General features: G+C 34.5%; 1 protein-coding gene across 1 annotated transcript in view; it reads left to right on the forward strand.

Moving 5' to 3' along the window:
- LOC150105960 (myotrophin homolog) overlaps positions 1-11,704 on the forward strand; it is a 48,589-nt gene extending 36,885 nt beyond the window's left edge. Inside the window, exons 3-4 of the mRNA XM_090393724.1 lie at positions 529-612; positions 9,758-11,704. Of these exons, the coding sequence (XP_090249850.1) occupies positions 529-612; positions 9,758-9,844 (171 nt within the window). The 3' untranslated portion in view covers positions 9,845-11,704. The remainder of the gene's footprint in view (positions 1-528; positions 613-9,757) is intronic.
- Positions 11,705-17,997: the final 6,293 nt, after the last annotated feature.

The following is a 17,997-nucleotide window of genomic DNA, read 5'->3' on the forward strand; positions in this document are numbered from 1 at the left end:
AATTATCGGCCTCTCTCGCATTCAAAGCGCCAGTACGTGCCATTGCGGGTTCTTATGCATTTATTCGTTTACTAATAAGCGAGAGCGGTGAGCCCTCAGATTCTGATCTGCGCACTGCTTTGAATAATAGGCTATATCTTCGGGAATTTTTTGAATTTCTTGATAAAAAGTTAGGAACAGATTTTTAAAAGTACATACTTTCAGAAAATAATATTAAAAAATCAATTTTTTTGATCCTCTAAATAGTACTGCCTTCTTAAAAAACTTACTCAGCGCACCCAAATTAGTAAAAAAACAAGTCTCATATAAAAGTCAGCAAAAATTGTGTTGGACTGTGTAATCATCTGAACTATCTTGATTATTACTGATATTGCTTTTTGTTTGTTTTTTCCTTGTTTCATTTCATTAGAATATATACATCTATTATGAAGTAAAGTGGGGAGAGATTCTAATTAGTAAACAAGTGATAAATTATAAATACTTGATTGAAGACTAATATTTTTTTTTTTTTTTTTTTTTAATTTCTAGGCTAAGGATAAATATGGTATTAGTGCTTTGCTGGCAGCTATTTGGGAAGGACATACGAATTGTGTTAAATTAATGCTTGAAATGGTTAGTTTTCTCTTTTTATTAAGAAATGAAGTCTTTGTTAACTTTATATTGAATATCAGATATCAGATACTAAAATTATTTTGTAAACATGTCTATTTGTTTTGGTCATGAAGTAAATTTATCATATTATGTAGTAATCATATAGATAGATGGTGAAATGATTGGAGTATTATAGAACAGCTAAACACAGAAAAATGAAATTCATGCCATTGCAGGAGAACACATGTTCAATTTGGATTTCAAAGGATTTTTAGAAAGTGTCAGTGAACTATCAAACCCATTGATATCTAGTGTGCTAAATATTTTCTCTGAGTGGATTACATTTTACAATCCCGTCAATGCTTTGTTCTAAGTAGTGATTGTTAGAATTACCTCATTTATTTTAAGTTCTGATCATGTTTAATTTTTGTATACATTTTGTTTTTTTAAATAAATATTTTTTTAAATTACTTGACAGTATAGAGACTATCAAATGAACTCAATATTTAATTATTTCATTATATATTTAATGTACATAAATATACATTGAAACAAGAAAAGCTTAGAAATAGAAGGCCTTAAAAGGAATCAGATGATAGAGGTGGCATAAAACTAGTATATGGGCGATTTTTTATCGGCCCCACATATGAGGGATCCTAAGACCTATGACACAACAGTGCCATGTGTGGGTAAGTGGTTAGAAGAAGAAGAGGATTTGTTGTTTTATTTGAACACTTGAAGCTTATAGTCATTGGGGAAGATAGTATGGGAAAAGACTTCCAAAGAGCAGAGGTGTTGGAAATGAAGTTGGTTCGTTTTGATATGCTTTCTTCTTTTCTTTCACTTCCTGTTTAACTTCTTGTATCCTGGAGTTCTGATTTTTTTTATCCTTGCAGACAACCTCACCACTTGCCTCTCTAGCTGAATCAATCAGGGTTTTCTTCTGGGCTTGCCACTGAATCTGCAAGGTTTGGTTACTGTTCTCAAACTCTTTCATTTTTTCTTGAATAATATTTGTGTATTTTAGTCTACAGTTCACATCTGAGAGCTGCTCAATTTTTTTTCGCTTTACAACTTTCTTAAATGTTCTTCTTTTCAATATGAAATTCAATTTTATCCTGTTCAAGACTAAATGGTTGATTACTTCCAATTTCAAATCCTCTGTACACTCTGGTGTCCTGCACCAGTGGAAAACATCACTATCAACAATAACATACTCAATGAGACTTTTCTTATTCCTTGCTTCTTCTCTCCATGTGAATTTGTGCACATTTTTATGTTCGAACATTGTGTTAGTAATAACCAGTCCATGTCCCAAGCAGAAATCCAACAGGTGTTTGCCATTATTATTAACTTTGCTCTTTTCTCCAAATTTTCCCAAAATATTTTTGTATGTCTGACAATTATTTCCTACTCTGCTATTTAGATCCCCAACAAGGACCAACTTTTTCGTTTTCATTGTGTCAGTTGCTTTCTCTAAAGCCTCAAAAAATTCTTCCACTTCTACCTTAATAGTACCTTCTGTTGGACCATAGGCACTAATAAGTCTCATTGTCCAGTTTCCCATTCATATTTGCCCACATCACTCTACTTGAGACTACCTGCCAGTCAAGAAGATTAGCCTCGTATTTAGTGAATACTATGGCTACTCCTTTTCCTTGATTGTCATTGCTTGAATATAACATTTTGTATTTATTGCTCAGAAAGATCTCACCAGTTTTTGTCTCAGTCACTCCTACTATGTCGATCTGGTACTTATCCAGTTCCTCAGCTAGCTCCATTTCTTTTCCATTCAGGCTTCTATGTTGATAATACCAATCTTGAACTCTGGTGATGTTGAGTTGGGGTAAGTTTTCGGATTTGTTCCAGTAGCTGACTTTTCACTGTTCATCCTGGTTCCCTGGCGAAAACAACGGGGGCCTTGTTTAACTGGGTGACGACCCAGTCAGCATGAAATTCTGTCATGTTTTACCATCATTTGAAATTTTGGTTTAAGCCAATAAGAATACAATTGGTCAGCTAAATCCCAAATTGCCAGCCCATCCTCATCCGTTCAGTATCCAGGTAGATACCTAACCGGGTGCACCACGAGAAGGTGAGGATTGGACATTAGGTCAGAAGCCCTGGTCGGTTTTCTGCATTTCTTTTGAAGGCTATGTGGAGGTCTCCTCTCAGTTATATAGCTTTGATTCTTAAGCACCCCTTTTCAGTTTTCATTATCATAATTCTTAAATTAATCCTCAGTAGTCTCTCTCTCTGTCTCTTTGTGTGTTTGTTTTCATATGGAGCATTATTTTCTGGGAATGAAATGTTCCAATCTGGATAGATAAAAAAAAATCACAATAAGGAAAAAATTTCTATCCAGGATTATTAATTCACGTGATTAGGGGAAAAAAAAGTTCCTTTTGAATTGTTCTGAGAGGAACATTTTATTTTGATTCAAAACCATTTCAGCAGAGAGGAATTGGAGAGTAATGGTTAATACAATAAGGTGAATTCAGTGTTGTTTAATGAGAATAAATTGCCTTTTCAGTTTTACACTGTCTTGAAAGACAGAATCATAATGCCATTTCAGCTAAATTAAAGATTATTTTGCAGCTTTCTCCAAGTAAGAACAAAGTATTCCATAACCCATTTAAAATTTACATATTCTGTGTATCTCTATGTGGGTGCACGTTTTATATTGCAAGAAGTTAATTTTAACCTATGTAGTTTGGTCATGCTGCTATGTTGAACATAAAATATTTAAGAAGCATTGAATTAGATGCTTTTAAAGTTTTCACGCATGGAACTTATTCAAAATATAAAAGGATTCCACATAATGAATGAATTTCTTCCACAATCCAAGATAGTAAGCAAGTATTATCTTGAGTTAATGGCTTCATGAGGCTATCAGAAAAGAAGAAAAAAAAAGGCCTGATGCTTGGAGGGAAAACTGATGGATGTTTCAGCATGATAATGCTCCTATACATGTATCATTATTAATCTGTCAATTTTTGGCCAAACACAAAACAGTGGTTGTTCCACAGCCTGCTTACTTGCCTGACCTCGCACCAGTAAACTTTTTTTTTTATTCCCAGAATTGACATTGAGAGATCAGTGTTTTAAGTCGATTGATTCGATAAAGAAAACTTTGCTATCAGAACTGCGCATCCTGAAAGTTTATTGTAGTCATTAATCTGTATAGGATTTATTCAGTGAAAACTGAAACTTTATTTCTTTACAGTTCATAAAGAAATGGACCAGTTAAGTTTGTGTTTTATTTAGGATTCTCAGTATTAAGGGGATTTGAAGCTATTGATATGATATTTCTTAAATGAAATATTGTTGGAAATTTCAAGTAATGAAACTGTTGATTTGGTTTTAGTAGTTTATTCAATGGATTGCTGTGACATTCATATACGAAGTGAATTAAGTTACTGAGGTGTTTTAAATAAAAACATGGCATACTAAATTCAATTATTCTGTTATAAAAGAAGCAGTTTTGTTAGTATTTCCTCTTATGTGAATTCAAGAGAACAAAGCCCTTGCTAGAAGCAAGACTAAAATTTCAGAAGTTTTATCCACAAAGGATAATACTGTTTAGTGTATACGAGGTTTGTCTGGGCAATTCCCAAATTTTTTAAATAAAAATGTTCCTGTCTAACTTACAAGCTGTTTGTCCTTGTTGCCTTCAAAGTACTCTCATCCACTTTGCCAGCATTTCTTCCATCCTTTGAAACGTTTTTGGAATACTTCTTTCAGGATACTGCGCAGTTCCGCTAACAGTTTTTTTCTTTATCTAGTCGACTCAAAACTCCGACCTTTCAATGTCAGTTTCAATTTGGGGAATAAAAAGAAAGTACTGGTGTGAGGTCAGGGAGTAAGCAGGCTGTGAAACGACCGTTGTTTTGTGTTTCACCAAAAATTGATAGCTTAGTAGTGATGCATGTGCAGGCACATTATCGTGATGAAGCATCCATCAGTTTTCCCTCCAAGCATCAGGCCTTTTTTTTTTTTTTCCTGATAGCCTCACAAAGACATTGCATTAACTCAAGATAATACTCCTTGTTTACCATTATAGATGATACTAGTATATTCTACCTTCATGGAAGGAGAATGGAACAACTCTTAATCAAATCATGACATGCCACCTGGTCAGTATAGTCCATTTTACTGAGAGTGCTGATACATTTGGTCATTATGCAGACATTGTTGTATGTCTGCTTCATGGCCTCTTGTAAACATTCATCTTGGATTTCTACAGATAGGCTCACATATGAGATTAAGTGGACAGGTAACAGGGTCACTTGCTGTAAGAAACCAGGATCCTCCTAACCTTAATTTTAGGGTAACAGACTTAAGATTATTAGAAGGCATGCATGATGGATCAGACTGTCCTTATGAGGTTATTATGAAATTAGTAACACACAAGGAAAAGCTGCTCTTGCACTAAATGCTAGAGTCCTTGAAAAAGGTAAAGGTATTCCATTTTTTATAGATGGCATTCATTGTATTGTAGTTACTATTATTATACAGGCACCTCCATGGAGTATAAACACTCATCTCTGGAGACCCAATTGATCCACACAATCTGTCATATCTCTCCTTGAATATATTAACAGACAAAGCACTTACAACTGACTCTGACAACCCATTCCACTCATTCACAACTCTCCAAGCAAAAAATCTAGTCCTTGCACATCTCTACTAACCACACCTTTATTCAACTTCCAGGGATGATCCCTTGTTCTGGTCCCTCTAGCCAAGTGCTGAAAAATTTCCTCTGCATCAATCTATAAAACTCTTTAAGCAACTTAAATGTTTCTATCATATCCCCTCTTTTTTTCCCCCTATCAATCAACTTCTGCAATCCACATAAGGAACATTCCACATCACCATCTTGGTTACTTGCCTCTGAATCCTCTCCACAGCTTCCTCATCACCAAGAAACCTAGGGGACCAGACGAGCACAATAATCCAGATGTCGGCGTATCAAGGCCTTATAAAGAGGAATAACAACTGCTTTAATCTCTATTTGTTAGTGTGTTCTTCAGCAGCCAAGTAATCTTATGGGCTGCCTTAGCAATATGCCCTCCAAACTTTAACTCTGTCTACCACCATACTTAAATCTCTAGCTTCAGCTATTTCCTGGAGTACAGTGCCATCAATGTGATATATGGATTGTAGTCTGTTTTTCCCAAAATGCATAACTTCACATTTTTCCACATTAAACTGATACCTATTATCTTTTACCCATACTGACAGCCTATTTAAATCACCCTGCAAGCTCTCCACATCACCTTTATTAACTATTATTCTACCTAATTTTGCATCATCAGCAAACAACTGAATATTTCCTTTCAGGTTATTTCCTATATCATTTATGTACAAATTAAACAGCAATGGTCCCAGCACTGAACCTTGTGGCACACCGCTAGTCAGTGTTTTCACCTCAATTCTGTCCCTCCATATACCAATTTTTGATATGTCATGTTAATCCCTGTTTGTTCTAATTTGCATAACAGAGCTCCATGCAGTATTCTGTCAAATGCCTTTGATAAACATGATCATTGTGTAGCCATTTCCTTTATCCAACTCAACTGTTACTCTATTATAAAAAGTTAGTAAATTATTAAGGCATGACTGACTCTTCACAAAGCTATGTTGACCCTCATTTAGTATCATATTTTTATCTACCCATTCTTGACTTCTCTTTTTGACCAATTTTTCTAGTACTTTTACCACCATGTCTGAGATACTGATTGGTCTGTAATTTGCTACTAAAGTCTTCGAATCTCCCTTATGCAAAGGAATTATGTTGCCTTTCCACTTTCTTGGAACTCTACCAGAGCTGACACTTAAATTAAACAGCTTAGTCATTGCTGTTCCCTTGCACATTCTCACAAAACCAGAACTGATATCCCATCTAATCCCACAGCTGTATTTACATTGAGATTCTGCAATATCCTAAGAACCTCCAATTCTTCTACCTCTATTTTCACATCAGTATCTGTCACATATGTTAAAGCAGTAACCCTGCAATTTGCACTAGGATGATATACTATTGCAAAGTGATCACTCAGTAATAACCCAACTATTTTATCTGTTTCTCTCTCCTTGTGACCATCATCATCCCTCATTAAGGATAATCTTCCATAGTCATATTTCCTCTTACTTTCTACATAAAGAAAAGAACTCTTTGCAATTTCCTTTTGCCTGCTTGGCTAGATTCTTTTCATAATCTGATTTTGCCTTCCTTGCATGTTGGTCACCTTTCTTGTCTGAGCCTTGTACTGTTTTCATTAGTTTGCTGATACCTTTTTCTTTATATACCCTTCTCATTTTCTTCTTCTGCAACTCATGCTTAATATTACTTATCTGATTAACCCTCCTTACCTTAGGTATACAATTTAATATTGCTTCCTGTAGATGACCCTTAACTATATCCCATGCACTACAAACATCCTTACCCTGCAGTGTTTTATGCCATGGCACAGATTTCAACATCTTCCTAAGCTTGTCATAATCACCTGCCTTGTAGTTCCAAGTTGAAATGGAAGAAGACTCAGAATTTAGTGATTAGCAGGGATTTTAAATATGTTTTTTGAAAGGGATTAATTTGCAAATTATCAGTGAAATACCATATTCTTTTTTTTGGAAGTAGGGAAGAAAAGTATTTTCATCTGTGAATATATAAAATTAAGTAGAATTTAGATTAGCTATATCTGAAATGTGAAAGCTAATAAATTATTCAGGGATCAGGCTTTCATAATCTTGAAATTTTAATGTTTTCCAAATTTGGGGCAGTCTCATGCATCCAAATTTGTGAGGCTGATTCCATGAATAGTCTTTCATATTTGAACTTGCTGCAACGTATTACTGTGGCTTTCTTCCACCTTATTCTATGGTGAGTATCCAGAGCATGGTCTGCAAGCCCAGAGTGGCTGTACTGGTGAAATCAGATGTAGTCCTTGTGTTCTGAGATTCTGATATTTGCTGTCCTGCCTGTTTTGGCCAGAGTAGGACAGTTTACAGCTGCAAGGGACCTGGTATACACCAGGTAGACCCAGAGGAAGTGGTTGGTCTTTAGTCAAGCGGATATGGGATGTCAATTTTCTGTATGGTCAGTAACAAGAGGTCAAGTCATGTTTTTTTAAGATTTTGTTGATTTTTTCCGAGGTGCCTCAGATGTAGGGAATGGTGATGGATTTAGAGTAATCTTTTTTGTGAATGGGGGGGGGGGGGAGTTGTGGATAACTGGTTTTAGTATTTTTTGGATTTTTTTGGGGGGGGGGGGGGGTAGCCATTGCCTGAGAAAGTGTTAAGGATGTCATTTAGTTCAGTAGTTAGGGATTGGTCATTTGAATAGTGCTAGTTTGGCCTGTTTGAATAGTGTCTTAACAACTCCATATTGTTATGAGGGTGGGGAATTGTTGGTGAATGTATCTGCCTGTATGGGTGGGTTTTCTATAAACTGAGAAAACCAAGGTTCCATCAGGTTGGCAGGTGACTAGTGTGTCTAGGAAGGGGAGGCTATTGTTTTTCTCTTTTTCCAGGGTGAACTTGATTCTGGGATGTTGGTTGTTTAAGTGTGTTAGGAAGGAGAGGAGTGTATCAGAGCCATGTGGCCAAATAGTAAACACATCATCAGCGTAGCGAAGCCATATGGTAGGTTTTTGTAGGACAGAGTTTTAGGCTTTCTCTTCAAAAGTTTCCATAAAGAAGTTGGCCAAGGCTGGGTAAAGTGGTGAACCCATGGCTGTCCCCTCTATCTGTCTGTAGAATTTTTCCTGCCAAACGAAATAGCCTGAGTTCATTGTGAACTGAAATAGGGCTGAGATATAGGGGAAATTTAGCTTGGATTAGCTCTAAGGTTTCTTTGAGGGAGACATTTGTGAATAAGGAGGAGATGTTAAAACTAATTATGTTGGAGTGTAAGGTTTTCTATACTGGCTTTGAAGTGGGCTGAGTTTTTTTTTGTGTGATGGTGTGTTGCTAGTATAGTGTGAGAGTGCTTTGGCTAAATATTTGGCTAGTTTGTAAGTGTGGGAATCAATGCCATCCACTATGGGACATAATGGCACATTTTCTTTATGTATTTTTGGGAGCCCATATATACAGGGGGGTTCTAGAGTTATATGGTTTTACTCTGTTAGTAATCTCCACAGGCCAAGAAGTGACCTTCTTAAGGAGCTACTTTTATGTAACCTTTTTATAGCTACACATGAGCATTGTTAGGGTTAAATGTAAAGTATTACCAAAGTTCCAAAACAGTTTGATGTAATGCTGGGTGCAGTAAGATTAGTTTCTTTTGGAAAGTTCTTCTTTGTGAATTAATTTCAGTTATCGAAAGTATATTTTGTAGTATTCCCAATTTTACCTGTATAAGCTAGTAGCTGTTTAAATATATATCACCAACATGCATATAATGTGAGCCATAAGAGGTATATCTATATTTTAAAATGTAGATATGTATATATCTTTAAAAAATAAAAAAAACTAATTCAAGGTTTGATTTTTATTTTCAGGCTGTTTCATTTTTCTTCAGTAATGTTTGTATTGTTTAGTCTACAATTTACCTGTAAAAGCTGCTCAACTTTAATCCTTTTTAAAACATTTTTTACATAATGTTCTTTTCATGTGATATTCAGTTTTATCCTACTTTAAACTAAGTGATGGTGGCTTCCAACTTCAAATCCTCCATACATTATTGTATTCTGAACATGAAGATATCACTATTAACGATGACATAGTGAATGTGGCTTTTCTCTCCACACAAACATGTGCACATCTTTATTTCGGAACACAATGTTAGTAATGACTAGTCTGTGTCCTGAGGAGCAATCCAGCAGATTTCGTTATTATTAGCTTTGCCTTTTACTCTACATTTACTTTACACCAGGCTTATAGGAATTTTTCCTCAAAACTTCTATATTTATGGTGGGATGTGTTTCCTACCCTTCCATTTAGATCTCTAATAACAAAGTCTACTTTTCCATTTTCTTTGTCATCTACCTTCTCTAATAACTTAAAAAAACAAAGAAAAAAAAAGCCATTAATAATATATTCACGTTTGTGAGTTTGCTAAAATGAGATAAGACTGCACTACATTCCAAATTTATAAATTCTTGTTTACATAATTACATTTATGATTTTACATTAGTTATATATATATGTATTTTAGGGTGCTTCAAAAAATGGAACAACTCCAGATGGAACAACATATCTTGATGCTGCAGAAAAGGAAGAGATCAAAATTCTACTCAAGTAATGCTCAGAAAACATGTATCATGGGACTTTGTAGTATTCTCAAAAAAAAAAAAAAAAAAAAAGTACTGCAGAAAAGCAATGGTAATCAAAGAATTTCATTAGCATTTTTGCATTTATTATGTATACTCAAGTCATCAACATCTGTGAAGTGTAAGCTTTTTCTTAAAAGAATGTCAGCTTCAAAGGGATTTGGAGTATTGACAAACAAAAAAAGCAAACAGTCATACTTGGGATTATAAGAAAAATTATGTATAATTAGCAAAATAAGTGATATGAATCTCTGAAAATGGATGTATTCACACGAATCCTTTCTCCTAAAAGCTTTAATTAGATAAATCTGCTTTTAGATTATTTGATTTTAGAAATGGTAGGGGGGTGAGAGAAAAAGAGAGATGTATTATACACTCATTTTTTTGCTAAAAGATCAAATCCCCTGTGCCTTAAGCAATAAATTCTAGCCTAGTGAAAATGTCATGTCATAATTGTTAATTTTTAAGTTCTGTTTGTGAACTTTTGAAAATATTTGCTAATTGTTGCAAGGCTGTAAGGAAATATGTAAAAATGTATGCATGTGGGTGCAATGTCTGTAATTTTCCATTTTATATGTAGTTAGTGTTTTTAAAATGCATTAGTTTATTTTAAATAACATTGTGAATGAAATTGAGTCTGGATGAATGTTGCTAAAAGAATCTGACTGGTTGAGATCAGAATTATTTTCCCATGCACTTATATCATGTTGCTAAATGAATATGGATACATATCGGGCAGTAGATAGATCATGCTCATAGGAAAAGTGTAAGAAAATAGCTACACATTTAAACTATATGTGCAATTTAAAAAAAAAAAATAAGTGATCTCTTTATTAGGTACATAATAAATTTAAAATCTTATTTGAAATAGAAAAACATTTCATTGATGTTAATCATAGCTTTTGAGAACTAGTTATACTATTTAGCTTGAATATTTTTGCAGATCTTTGTTCTGCTGCTCATAGTTGGTATTAGTATATCAAGCTAAAAGTAATTTCTTGAAAGGGAAAAACTAGCTTGTCTAAACTTAAATATTGTCCTATTTTTTAGCGTTAATTTAATAAATATTAATTCATAGTTGCAAAGAATATTAACTTATCTCGTGCAGCTAAGCATGTTGTTTAGTTAATGTAATTAATTATAAAGTACAGATTTCTTAGTGTTATTGTTTTGGAGATGTTTAGAATTTTTGTCCGTGAGAGCTTGTTGCTAAAGATGCTGAAATGTAATGTGTACATTGTGTAGTGAGAGTTCTAAGAGTGCCTTCATTTTTCATAAACTGTATAAAGAACAGTATGCAAGCATGTGAGAAGCAAATTTCATTGTTAGCAGAGCATTAATGATTGTAACTTTACAGTAAAACTGTCTAGTTGCACAAAACTGTTTCTTATAGTTTACTGTTAAATTATTGTTTAGTGATTGTTTTTCAGGTATTTTTAATAATTAAAGAAACTAACTTGTCTGTAAATTTATTTCAAGGAGGAATGAAAAAGCATAATACAGGTGTGTGTGCATGTTTACGCATGCTTGTATTATGTTTTCTTTCCCCTTCTTTGAAATGAATTTGCACAGTTTTCTTGAAACATCTACTTCTGCTAATATCTATTACCTTAGTTACAAGTAGAGAGAAAGATGTTATGCAAGACTGTGTTATTCTGGCATGTATATGCTGTGAAAATAATGTATGTCACTGTTCTTTATAGCAGATCTAACTGATGAGTTAGCATTGGTGCTAAAACTGAAGAACTGTTGCGAAAAACAGGAAATTCACTGTATAGTTTAAATTACATGCTCCTATTTGTGGATGTATGTAATAAAACTGTTCCATTTTGTGCTGCTGTTTTATTACACCCTCCAAATATGAGAATATTTGCAGAAACAAAGTGATGTTTTTGAATTATACATTTTTACCTTGTACATCACCACTTTTAGGCAATGTAATACTGAGAAATGCCTTCATTCTACACCTAAAATTTATTAACTTCATTGATACAAATTTTTTTCTATAGTTTTTATATACTCATTTTATACATATGGGGAAAATATTTTTTGAAGATAATGAATTAAGTCAATGTGTATATACAAGCACTTTAAATGATTTCTGAAACTTTTCAAGTTATAGGTCATTCTTTTTACTTGAATGTAAAATTTTGAATATATTGAAATATTGAATATGTATAAGAATTTGATATTTCAAGATCTTCAAAGTATATTTCAAAACTTTTTTTTTGCAACTGTGTAGTTATTTCTGAGTGTAAATGCCTTGAGTCAGGACTTTTTTAAAAATTAAATTTATTTTGGTAAGGAAAATACAGCTGAGTACCACTATAGTAAACTTATGGGAACTACAAACAGTAGCATAGGAACACTGTCATTGGAGCAGTTGCAATAAGCACTGGTGTCAGAAGGGCACCAGTGACATTGTATTTTACTAATTATTGAAATTCTCACACTAAAAGGAATAATTCTTGTAGAAAGGCTTATATGCTGGTTAAACATAATAACTAAATACTTAAGGAATTGACAGCGTACACTAGAAATATAAATTAAATCGACTTTAATATATACTTTCTGATATTTCGGCAACATCATGTTGCCATCTTCATGGGAACTTAAGATAAAGACACGTGCACACAAATACTGCATAACAGCAAATGAGAAACGAAGCAAGGAAGCTACCGTTTTCCTTTCTAGAGTTATATGGTTTTACTCTGTTAGTAATCTCCACAGGCCAAGAAGTGATCTTCTTAAGGAGCCTATGGAGTTTTTTAATTTGTCAGTTGGTGGGATTGTATTCAATGGGGAGGTAAGTAGCTCGATCTAATAGTAAAGCCTTAAGTTTACCTGTGTAGTTATTATGATTGAGTACCACGGTGGCATTTCCCCTTATCTGCTTTGGTGATAACTATTTCTTTGGTTTTCTTCAATTCCTGTAGAGACTTGTATTCACTAATGGATGTGGTGGTTTTGCTTTTGTGAGAACACAGGCTACATCCAATCTAATATCGTTGGTGATGTGGTTTGGAAGGTGACGAATCGCGCATTCAATCTGTATCATTTTTTTTTTTTTAAATAATATGTATTTTATTGATTGCTAAAATATTTATACATAGAATAAACATCTTGTGTGACATTGCATCTTATAATTTTACAGAGTTCAGCACTAAGTGCTGCAATTCCTACATTGGATTTCAATTAAAAATTTTAATAATACTTTTATGCCTTTATATTATGTATTTATAACACATGTTCTTTTAATATTAACAATGAAGATTATACAGAATTTTTTGTATAATTTTTTATTTTATTTTATTTTTTTTTTAAGTTTGAGAAAGAATGATTATACATACAAATTTCTTCATTTGCTTATAAAGATTACTTGTAGATGAGTGATGCAAGTTAATCCCACCTACTTCGAAGCTTGGGATAGCTTTTATGAAGAGAGTGGGATTTAGCCTTCGCTATTTGTGTTGTTACTACTGTTTATGTATGGGATGTAGGCATTGGATGCTAGTGATTTGTGATGTGTATATTAGTGTTAATGGTTTCTTAACTTTGTTGGTATATTTTCCAGAGTTCGTTTTTTAATGTTCTGTAGTTATCTACGTGTTTTAACTTTCTTGGTAGGTTGTTGAGTTGCATGGGTATCTGATGTGATCTCACAAAAAAACTGTATGAGTTGTTGAAGGTGTGGGGATGTAGAGAGTTGTTGTAGGTCGTGTTATACGATATGTATCTCTGTTGTTTCAATAGATGATGTTGAAGTAATTCCTTGTTAATGTCATGTAGTGTTTCAGGTTTTTAATGCTCAGAATTCTGTGTATTGCCATGTGCTTGTTGGATATTGGTTGTTGCGTGTAAGGTGTCCAGATCACTGTTGACACGATTTTCCTGTGTAGTGTTTCTAATTTTGTTAGGTGGCTGTTTGATGTATTTGTATAGACTGTTATTCCGTATCTGAGTAGGGATTCACAGATACCGTGGTATAGAAGTTTTTTTGTGTTGGGTGGAATAATGTCTTTAACTTGGAAGAGTTTTGCTTTGGTGTGTAGGTATTCTATATGTTTTGTCCATTTAAGGTGGGAATCTATATAGAGACCGGAGTATTTTGCTTGTGTTACAGGTTTGATTTCAGAACATTGGCAGGTATTTTTGTTGTTAATGCAGCGGTATGTGTGACAATGTATTGATAGTGATGCGGGGTATATGATTCTTGGGTTGTGTATTATCAACATCTGTGTTTTCGTGCCATTGATTAGAATTGCGTTTTGGTGGAAGTATGTTGTGATTTCGTTTAGGTCTTGTTGTGCTTTGCAGAGAGCTGTGTTAATGTCTGTGTCGATTGCTAGTAGTGCAGTGTCATCTGCGTATTGAAATATTTGACTTCTTATGGATATGTTATGAACATCATTAATGTATATGTTGAATAGAGTGGGTGATAATATGGCACCTTGAGGTACACCGTGTTTTACTTGTATACTCTGACTGTGACATGTACCTATTTTTGTTACTTGTGTTCTGTTTGAGAGGTAGTTCTTGAACCATGTATGCAGTGTTCCTCTTATACCTATTGAGTATAGTTTGGTGAGTAGTGTCATGTTCAAGTGTGCCAGATGCTTTGGTTAGGTCCAGCAGTATAAGGACGGCGTACTTGTTTTTATCAAGAGCTTTGTTTATTGTGTCGGCGATGTCTTCTAATAAAGTAATGGTGCTTTTTGTTTTCTGAAAGCCGTATTGGTTTTGTGAGATGATGTCGTACTTCTGTAAATAGTTCTGTAGTCTGGTGTGTGTTATTTTTTCTAGAATTTTTGAGATGACTGGTAGTGTAGCTATTGGTCTGTAGTTCTGAGTATCGTTTCTTTTACTGTGTTTGTATATTGGCGTAATTACTGCAGTTTTTAGTTGTTGTGGAATAATGCCTGTGTCGAATATTATGTTCACGAGTTTCAAAAGTATTGGATTTATTTGTTCAAAGTGTGTTATAAGGTCTGTGAGTCTTATTTTGTCTATTCCTGGAGTGGGCTTTGGTTTTAGTGTTAGGAGTGCTACTTTCAGTTCCTGTTTTGTTATGGGTGGAAAACACATCGTTTGTTGTTGAATTTGTGTTGGTAGTTTTTTGTTGATCGTTGGTGGTTTGTCTTTTTTGAGTTGTGTGATGTTGTTTGTGAAAGCATGGTTGAATGAGTCTGCTAGTTCCTCATGGTTTGTGTCCTGACCGAAGCTTTTTGCAATAAAATCTTGTGCTGAAGTTTTCTTTTTTCGGGTTACTAATTCGTGGAGTGTAGCCCATGTTTGCTTAATGTTGTCGTTATATTCCGTGAATTTTTGGAAGTAGTAGCGTCTTTTTGCCCTACGAATTTTTGTTGTTAGTTGATTTCTTGTGTTTTTGTATAAGGTTTGTAAATGTGTGTTGCTGGGTGATGTTTTGAGTTTTTTCCATAGATTTTCTTTTACAGTAATACTATTTAGTATGTCGTCATTTATCCATGGATTGTTGTCTGTTTGTCGCCTCGTTTGTATAGGTTTTGTTGCTTTTTTGTATATTTCTGTGAACTTTAGTTGAAAATTCTCATATAATGTTACAGGATCGTTTATTTTAAGTAGGGAAATTCCAGTCTGTATTTTTTACTTGGTTATCGACAATGCTCTTTAGTATGATCGAGTTTTGTCGACTTTTGTGGTGGTGGGAGGGGGGGATAGGAAACGTAATAAAACGAAGTTGAGACAAAGTAGTGATCGGCAATTTTTACGTTAATTACTGATGATGTATATGTATGGATTGGAGCTCGTATGTTGATATGATCAATGCATGATTGTGTTAGTGAGTTATTGAGTATTTCTTCTCTTGTTGGGGAGTTAATGGTAGGGTTTATGTTGTACTGACTTAGTATATCAAGATATGTGTTAGTGGTTGAAGAAGCACGGTCAAGAATGTTTATGTTAATGTCTCCTATTAGGATGAGCCTGTGTGTTGTACACGGTTCGATGCTGCTTAGCCATGTTTCTAACTCGTGAAGAAAACTGAGTGGATTATTATCTGGGGGTCTGTATATTGTGTTTATTGTGTATTTGATACTATTGTGGCTATTTGTGAGTTCCAAAATTAGTGTTTCCACATGTTCGAAGTGAGTTTGTTTTTCTGTCGCATTGTATTTTTCTTTGATAAATGCCACAATGCCACCTCTTCTTTTTTTTGGTCTGCATAAGTTGTAGGTTTGATAATTATTTATGTTGTATGCGTAAATTTCTGTGTTGTTTATTGCAACTTCGGTCGGTATTAGCGCATCTATGTTTATCATGGTATAATTGAGCTGTGTTATCAATGTAAGCCAGTGTTTTTTTATACTTATGTTTGTGTGTATGATAGTGAAGTTGGTGTTGGTGGAAATGTTGTCTGACCATTTCTTCAAAGAGTCAAAGACCTTGAAGTTTATGTTGTCTGACTGGATATGTTCGCCTATGTTTGAGATCTCCATTATATAGTTTTTAAATGAGTTCTAATCTTATTCTTAAGGATTTAAAAAGTTAGTGTTTTATATTATATTAGGCTGTGTAAGTCGGATTCACTTGTATTTATGTATACTCGAGTGTTTTCGTTCTTTCTCAAAAATATCTGGGAATTCTTTGTCCACAGAAACTTGTAGTTTTTCTCTGTTTTTGTCTTCCTTGCTTGGTATAGAAGATTTTTGAAGTATGGAGTCCAGTGTTCCGTTATATAGATTGGTGTTGGGAGTTTCTTATCAGTTAGGATCGTTGTTGTCGGCCTTGTTTTCTTGCTTGCTGTAAGAATGGAGTCTCTCAGATTTCTGTTGGTAAAACGAGCAATGATTGTCTCTCTTTATTTTTTTGTGGGCCTCGGTTGATATAGGTGATGTCTGTGGTTGCGATTTGAATTCCAATTTTGCTGCCGATCAGTTGCATTATGTTTCTTAAGTCTTCTGTATTTTCTTTTGTTATTCCCTCAATTTGAAGTTCTTTTTTTCTTTCTTTTTGTAGCATGTGTTTCATTTGACACTTGAGTGTGTTTACTTCCTTCTGCAATTCTTGATTTTCACGTTGGAGTGTTTCTTGCATTTCTATCGCTACTGTTAATTTCGTCTTTATTTCTCGCACAGTTCCTAACATTTCTTCAGAGGTCTCGTTATTGAACTGTATGTAATGTTCATACTCCTCGAATTTTTTGTTCATTTGTTCCATGTGTGCATTTAATAAGTCTTTCACCATGAGTTTAAATGAATCAAAGTTATCTATAATTTTAGGATTCGGAAGCGGCTTACCTTGATGTGCGTTGTTACTTTTCTTTAGTGTCTGGTCTTTGTTCTTCGTTTTCTCATGGCACTGTTGACATCGTCATTCAGTCCGTTTCACAGCTCCTTTTGCTTTCCACGTGCTTTCTGAGATCCCTGAACAGTGGAAGTGTTGTTTTTTGTTACATCTGGAATACTGCGGCCCGTCCCCTTCGTCGCTTAATGGCTTATTGCATTTGTTACAGCTCATTTTGCTTGAACTTCGCTGTCTCGGTGACCTTTAGCCTTTCTTCCTGTTAGCGACTATAGTGCGACTTTTAAAATGGCGACGTCCTTTGTTCTTCGTTGGCTGGTGACTGCAGTACACTCTATGAACTTCCAACACTGAAAATTTGAATCTTACTTATCCGATTTTGGTAATTTGAATGTCCCTGTCTTCAGCGTGACTAGTAGAGTTAAATAGTAGCACTTTCAAGTTAGAAACATGAGTTAATTAACACTTTAAACCTATAAAACCTGGAGCAGCGATACAGCGTACGTGCATCTGTCTGCCTACACAGCGCCCTCTGTGATCTAATAATAATAATAATAATGATCTAATTAATTCCTCCGTCGGTAATTTCTTAGGAACAATGGCGAAGTTGTGACCACATGACAGAGCGTTGAGTGCTTCAAGCTTTGAGATGACTGAAGAAAGGTTAACTACAGTGTTGGTTTGTAGTTTTGGTTTAGATGTTGAATTCTTTAATTTATCAAACTTGTTGATATGTCGACTCCGTATTCGTTCAAATTCTTTGTTTGCCGCAGTGCATGAGACATCATGTAGAATTGACCAAAGCTCGTGATTTAGCGTACTTGAAAGCTCATTCTCTAGCGCT

Source organism: Typopeltis vanoorti, chromosome 6 (assembly GCF_054136105.1).
Source record: "Typopeltis vanoorti isolate ZY-2024b chromosome 6, IOZ_Tvanoo_1.0, whole genome shotgun sequence".
Lineage (NCBI taxonomy): Eukaryota > Metazoa > Arthropoda > Arachnida > Uropygi > Thelyphonidae > Typopeltis > Typopeltis vanoorti.